This window comes from Drosophila persimilis, unplaced genomic scaffold (assembly GCF_003286085.1).
Source record: "Drosophila persimilis strain 14011-0111.01,24,50 unplaced genomic scaffold, DperRS2 tig00000900-arrow-arrow-pilon, whole genome shotgun sequence".
In the NCBI taxonomy this organism is placed as follows: domain Eukaryota; kingdom Metazoa; phylum Arthropoda; class Insecta; order Diptera; family Drosophilidae; genus Drosophila; species Drosophila persimilis.
This window is the reverse complement of record NW_020825369.1, coordinates 612046-619620: the sequence shown is the minus strand read 5'-3', so window position 1 is coordinate 619620 and position 7575 is coordinate 612046. Positions and strand designations below refer to the sequence as shown.

Sequence of the window (7575 nt, the reverse complement as noted above, 5' to 3'; positions counted from 1 at the left end):
TTTAATTACTTCACAAGACTAGGCTGCTGATTCTGGCTGATCTATATCGTAGTTTTCATTAGTTTTACTTAATGGTTCAGTTCTTAACTTAATTTGCATGTATTTGATCCACGATCAGATAGCACGATCTCTGAGCTTCAGACTTAGCGGCGTTTTTGGGGCCAGCAGAAACTCGAACTCCGTTTCCAGCGGCTTCACAAAGCTCACATCAAATGCCACTACCAGCTAGAAGAGTTAAAGTCTGGTCATATTGCACTTTGGGAGGCCGAAGTGATCATTTGGTTTACCTTTGCGAGTAGCAGCACCACCTCCATTTCCACGAAGCGTTTTCCCGGACAGGTCCGTCGGCCTACCCCGAAAGGGACCACAATGCTGGCGCTATCCACATTCACGGTAAAGTTTTCCGTGACTGGATCAATCCAACGCTCGGGGGAGAACTGTTTTGCCTCTTGAAAGTTGCTGTCCTTGTGGCAGGCTATCATGTTTTGGCAGAGAACTACAGTCTATGGTACGAAATATAAAAGATTTAATATAACAGTATATGAAGAGCAGAGCTGTCTCTGTAGTATCCGTACTCACCCCAGCATTGAGGGAGTAGCCCGATAGCTCCATATCCTCCTCGAGTATCCGGGCCAGACAGAATGCGGTGGGTCTTAGTCTGTAGGACTCCTGTATGCAGGCCTTCGTAAAGGTGGCGTTTGTGAGGGCATCCTGTAGGATGTTCGTATCCCGATACTCACAGAACTCGCTTAGAATCCGAGTCATGGCCGAAGGTTCTTCCGTCACCGAGCTCAGGACAAACAACAAAGTGTTGGCTAACTAAGAAAATATTTCAAGAGACCCTGATTATACTGAGAAAGCCCCGAACCTTGGGTTTAGCAACCACTGACCGTTTCAATGCCAGCAGCTATGAAGTCAATAATAGCCGACTTCTTGTCTCTGATATCCAGATCCTTGAGGTCGAGGATATTGAGAAAGACACTGCGCAGGCCAGAGGCACCTTCGTCATCGCATTCAGCCGACTTCTTGTGCTCCTCCAACTCATTGTCGATGATCTCGGAGATGACACTGCGGAGGCGAATTCATTCCGTTTAGATAGAAAATTGGAAGCAACTTAAGATCGCTGTGTACCTACTCATAGATCAAGTCCTCGGCCCGCGCAAAGTCCCGGTACGTCTTCGTGGGAAAGTACTTCCACAGACCCAGCCCGTAGTAGGAGTCCCTCTGGGAAATGAACAGCTGCTTGACGGCCGCCGCCAGCTGACTGATCTTTTGCGGCTGCTTGGCATCGGCGGCCAGGAAGCCCATGCGCCGACCCAGCATCAGAGTGCAGACTGCCTCCAGCCCCATCAGATTGGCCAGCTCCTCAAAGTTTGGTACGACGAGGGTATCTGGATCGCGCCTGGCCCTCAGCAGGTCGATGAAATCATCGCAGACGGCGTTCAGGGCAGGCAGGAAGTTTTGCAGGACCCGGGGTGAAGTGATGCTGGACGTGAGCGATGTCCGGAGTAGCTGCCACATAGGACCCTGCTCGTTGACGATGCCCACGCTGGCATACCGATCCGGACGCGACTGCCGGTACATTACAATGATCTCCGTGGGCGGCCGGAAGGGATACTTGCTGGGGTACTTGAGCACCTTTTCCAGGTCCTCGCGCTTGTAGAGATGAACGATCGGCACATTCGAGGGCATCACCTCCAGCACTATGTCCCCGTATCTTCTGTTGAGATCTAGAGAGGCCGTCGGGCGGGGGTTTTATTAGCATATGACCTAACCCAAATTGAGGAGCGTTCACCTGCGTAGACCTCGTGCAGCTTGGTCATCTTGTAGCGGCGAAAGAACACAAAGAATATCCATTTGGTTCCGAGGAAGGGTATGCGCTGAGGACCTGGTATGTCCCAGATGCTACGACGCCGGCGGCTCTTCTGCTGTTCCGGCACGACGGGCGTGGCATGGTAGCAGTCCTCCAGCGGCGTGTTCTTCAGCAGCGGCTTAAGATAGGTCGCTCCGATCTTGTGCCTGTGGATTGCGCAATAGCAGCCTAGTACAAGTGCCAGGGCCAGCAACAGGATCACGGCCATTACCATCAGGCGCTGCAACAGCGGGGAAATCAAGATCGAGAGGGGGGGTTTTAATCGAATTACAAACAAACTGTTTCTTATGCAAATTTTCACCAACAATTTCGTCTCGTTTCTAGGCCTTCAATTGAACTCTGTTTATTCGATTCGATTCAATTCGAAGCGAACCGGTCTGCTACTTGGTCTCTGGCCTTATATAGCCTTTTTCGGCCAACCCAAATCATCGATTTTGCATTATAATTGCCAATAGCTACGCCGCGATAACACTTTGTTCTCTGTTCTTGGTTCTCAGTTCTTTTGTCTGGCAGTTGGATTTTGCTTTACTTATGGCAAGAGAAACAAGCTTTATGGGCCTGCTCAGATAAGATAGCGAACAGGTGTGATAAAGTTCAAGGTTAATGCCCAAAAAATATGTGTAATGATGGAGATGCCAAATTGGCAAGCGTGCAAAAGTCTATAAAAATATATTCATGAAAAAGCTATGGTTTCAGATCGGCTTATGGATTCTCTTCGCCCTAAATACGACTGTGTTAGGGATAATGCGAATCTTAGATGCTGGAAGACATTTCTTCAGGACACTTAAAGGTATTAAGAAATAAAATGAATAACTAATTCTAGACAGAGATAAACATGCCACCCAAAGCTAGCCCAAGCATTTTTCGTTTAGCCTTAATTCAAAGGCTTCATTCGGGAGCGATCGGGTCTGGGTTTTGATAGTAGATCTTTTCGATTTACTTTGAAATTTTCCACAGCTGAATTTGTTTTTTTGTTCAGCTATTGCCAACCGGATATAAAGGCAATATAAATTAGCTAGAAATCGATTTAAGCCTCAAGGAGGTACCTGCTCAAAATGATTAATGTACTCCGAATGAAATTTGAAAGAAACAAACCAGAGATAGATGATCAATACCAATATTTGCCAGAGCCACACAACAGCTCAGATACTCGTAGACATGTACAATATATGTATGATCGAATAGCAAATAAAAGTGGAAAGGAAAACCTCATGCTGACTGCGGACTACCGAAAATTTTATTTGCAAAAGAATCAGGAATGCCAGATAAGAATTCGTTGGGCTCAGGTAAGGTACATAAGTAGTACATATACTCGTATGTATCTTTATCTACGTGACACTGTGCATGGCATGGCTAACGGAGTGGGGGAGAGAGTTGGCTGGATGGAAAGAGGGGCCAGATCTATGATGATTCGATCAATGCAAATTCATAAGCCGATAGGCCTAAGGTTACTCTAGTGTGTGCAAAAATAGGAAAACAGAATGAGAAAGAAACTCGAACTGGAACTGGAACTGTATGTGGCGACACAAGAAATCTACAAATCACAGACATCTGAGGCGAGCACTTCCTTCTTGGGTTTTAATCACTTCCTCATCTCGACGCGTGCGCCGTTCTTTGCGATTCTCACTTTTCCGATGAGCGCAACAAAAACTCGCTTTTTAATAAGAACTCTTGCAAATTCTTCTCAGGCACCAAGCATACTCTCCTCCGTCTCTGATTAATATGCAGATATGTAGATCCACTCGCGACTGTGTCCACTCTCAGCGTTACCCAGCGCTATTCTCTTCCATTCTTGGTCGTCGTTAGAGTTGTGTTAGACGACCAGTAGAAGGAGAAGCAGCTGCTGACCAAAACCGGATTGGAAACCAGCTCCAGGCCACAGAGGAGAAGAAAGCATCCCATACCATCCCAGGTTCGGTAGAAAGCATATTATGTAAGTGATTATTATGTAAAGCAAGAACCCGGTTCGACCATGGGAAAGTTCTTTTAGCTCTGTTTTTGTTATGATCTCTGAATTTCACAATTTCTGGTTGGCATTTCACTACCTTTCCAATTCTGTTAAGACGCAAATAAAAGTTTCGTTTCGTTTCGTTTTTTTTTTTGGCCCGTTTTAATTCAAATTGTTTTCGTTTTTATTCTATTTTATTCAGCACCAACGAGAAAAATGTGCAATGACTCGGCTTATTATTATCTGCTCGAATCTTGAATGAATTGGGGTCTTGGTTTCTTGGTGAGGGCTGCCCAAAAGATACTGAAAGAACGTGAGTCTAGAATTACATGAGAGCTCTGAGGTTGGTATGAATGGATTGATAAAGGGGTCTTTAGAGATATGGATCCATCCCAGATGTGTACAGATTTTGATTTCTACAGGTCATGATTATACATACATAAAACCCCCTGCGCGCCTCGGCTTCCCATACTGCGTATTATGTTCCACACCAAAGTTCTTTCACTTTTCTTTAGCAAATCAACTTCTAATGCCTTTCTAACATGCGGGGCCAGCTTGAGAGCCAAAGTCGGTTTTTGTACCTGCTTTGGGACGGCAAGCAAGTTTGGTCATGGTCAGGCCAGGCCAGGCCAGGCCGGGCCGGGCCGGGCCAGGCGGCTTCTGAGACCAGCCAGGCTTTGTGGAGGAAGCACATAAGAAGAGGGGCAACAGCGAAAATCTAATGAGAAAATTTCTCTATTTCTATTTGCCAGGCTTACTCGGACAGTGTCGCTTGGCCCACGATGGCACGTCGCGACGTGGGGCGTACATTGAACCTGGTTAAAGACAAAGTCGGGTCGAGATAATGGATGGCTCTTACCTCTCACTCTCTATGCCCCCCTTCTCTTACCCTCTCTCTCTCTTTCTTTCTTTCTTAATATATAAATATGTATATATCTATTGCTCACTCTTTCTATAGCGGCTTGTGGGCGGGGGGAGGGAGGGAGAGGAAGCAAATTGTTCGCGTAGTTGGCCGTTTGGCCGGCGGTTTGGCGATCGTGGCCGTGACCATGAAGACATCGATCGCCATCGCCCCGATATCGTATCGAAGCCCCAGAGACACGGCTTGTGCAATCTATATACACTGACATACTGGTACACACTTACGAGTATCTGTATGGGTGTAAGTGACATAATCTGCTGATTTCGTGGAGCGTTCTCGGTTTAAGCTGAGCTCGGGCCTTCTGTAACTGCGCAGCGCTTCGAGCCCGAACATTTGCTCCTCTTTCGGTTCTTTCGGATTTGCATAAATGTGAAAAATGTGCCAATAAAAATAGCTGCGAATAAATAACGAGCCAACAATCACTGGGTATATGTATCTAGTTGTACATATGTATGTTTGATAAAAACATAAACTTGTTTATTTAGCAAAACACAAAAAAAATTATAAGTATAAGTATAAATGGTTTAAGCTTTTTCTTTTTTTTTTTTTTTGTGTCACATTTTGCGGCCTGTCGTTGGCAACGTGAGCAATCGAGCTTACACTTTGTATATGCATATGTACACTGGCACTTACACTTACACTTGCACTGACACTTGCACTGACTCTTAACTAAGTATGTTAACTCTTTCGGATTGTTCCTCCACCCGTGCTGCTTCCTCTTTTGCATGTGGACTGCCTGACGCCACAGAAGAAATTGATTCGGCCCGGCCGGTCGCTCTGGATTCACTTTTGCTGACTCCAATTTTGTCAAAGTCAATCGAAATTTAATCGAAAGAGGAAGGTGAAACCCGATCCCAGAACATGACGAAGAATGCACAAGAATCGCTCACAGCTCGTGTGGGTTTTATTTAACAGCAGATCAAATGAAATAAGCCCTGATATTCGTCCAAAATAGTGTAAAAAGTCGCGTGCGACCTGCCACAGTGGTCGAGGACTTAGGAAAATAATATCCGAATTCTGGACAAAATTTTCCAGAATTTTATCATTTACAGCTGCAAGTAAAGAATTTTATTAGCCAGGCTAAAAGGCTTTACCTTCTTTATTCAATAAGCATCACACCCGGAATCACTGCGCCCATGCCCCCGCCCCACGCCCCACACCCTCCGCACCACCAAAGGCAAATGTATCATCATTCACACCGCACCGCACCGACCCCAAATAATCTCTCGGTCAGTGCACGTTAAATTCGCGATTTGGGATGTCCGAAATATAACAAAGAAAATACATGCTAAGAAAAATGACAAAAATAATTACAAAATCGTAATCGATTGACATTCACTTTGAGAGGAGCGGAATTTAATATATGCATGTATGTATGTATGTATGTATGTACAGCTGGATATACATATGTATTGATAAATCAATACCTGTGTAAAACTGCAGCTTGCCAGAGCCCCAACTGAGGCGCTGGGTGTGTGTGTGTGTTTTTTTTTTAACGATGATAATGAACTTGAGGTCCTCTCGCATAATTGATAAAAAAAAATTATTATAAATATTTAATCTTATTGTGTTACACCTGAAATCACTTGTGCTTGCCGATAAATATAAAATAATAATGAAAAAAAGGTTAATAAATAAATAAAAATGACTCGAGCACACGGACAAGCAGGGGCAGCCGTGAGCAGAGGCAGAGGCAGAGGCAGAGCTCGACTGGACTGGACTGGACGGGAGCGCGGTTGAGAGGCTAATTACAATTTAATGCGTTTGTTTGCTGAAGTAAGTATAACACGATTTATTTATTTTCCAAGATACTCGTACTATACGACGGTACAGAAATGTGTGTGGTGTTTGTGTGTGTTTTTAAGGCTTGATTCATTTTTGTATGTTTGAATTGCATTTTATGATCAACGAGTTGCTGCTGCGACTGTAAAATATGCAATGAATTCGCCACCGAGAAATGGTTATGTGGGGAAAGTGACATTGGTTTTCATGGAACATGTGGGACCTTGTTTTTTTTTTTCTTTTTTTTTTTTCAATAGATTGAGTTGGTGAAAACCCGGTGAAGTCTGGTGAAATAAATCGAGTGAAAATTGATTTAATGATTGATGGGTGAGCTTGACAACCTGTAAATACATTTTGGAATCTTTCAAACTTGTCTAAGATTCAGTCAGTTCTTATTAGGTAACCACCCGAAGAAGTTAGCAGCTCGTTAGAAGTCCTTCCTCAGAGGCAAACCATTGGAGTCTACTCACCGGTTTAGAGAGTTACAGTTTTAGATCCAATAAATTAGATTTCCTTGCAGGCTAGGCCAGACGACTTGTAGCTTCTGGCATTTTCAATTGCATTGCATGACTAATGGGGGTGGCCTATCACTTGAATATTCATTCAATTCAGCACTTTCAAATAATTTTCAAAACAATCCGATTCTTCATGACTCTGCTATGAAATATATACATTCATACATTAAATACATATTGCACATTGTTTGAGTGTTGCAGTTATTTAAAGCTCTGGTTGGCATTCGATGCCGGACTCCCTGCACCACCTCCAATCGCAATCGCTGGCTTTTACGAAAACAATAGAAAAAAAAAAATCTAATCACCATCCAGACATCGCACTTTTGCACTGACACTCGGCTGTTCTCGCTGTTACTATTGTTGACGATGAGGATGATGAGGATGATGATGATGATGATGATGATGATGATGGCTTATAATCGAAAAGCGCATCCGTATCCGTTGCATGGCATAATGCTCTACCAGCGATCTTGGAAATAATTACGATTATAAAAAAAAAATTGTAACAGAACCAAAGCGAACCGAACCGATTCCT

The 7575-nt window shown here is 44.1% G+C and overlaps 1 protein-coding gene across 2 annotated transcripts; it reads right to left on the bottom strand.

Annotated features, from left to right (window-relative positions):
• LOC6601974 (ecdysone 20-monooxygenase) lies at positions 1–7114 on the bottom strand. Of its 2 annotated transcripts, XM_026993815.1 has the most exons (7): positions 6996–7114; positions 1796–2093; positions 1136–1730; positions 891–1068; positions 580–819; positions 288–503; positions 1–225 (listed from the first exon to the last, which is right to left on the bottom strand). In XM_026993815.1, the coding sequence occupies exons 2-7, from the start codon at positions 2085–2087 to the stop codon at positions 115–117; spliced, it is 1632 nt and encodes a 543-aa protein (XP_026849616.1). In that variant the 5' UTR covers positions 2088–2093; positions 6996–7114; the 3' UTR covers positions 1–114. The 2 variants fall into 2 exon arrangements, with proteins under 2 accessions (XP_026849616.1, XP_026849617.1); XM_026993816.1 differs by lacking the exons at positions 1–225; positions 288–503; positions 580–819 and having other exon boundaries at positions 1042–1068; positions 1132–1730.
• Between the last annotated feature and the right edge of the window lie 461 nt (positions 7115–7575).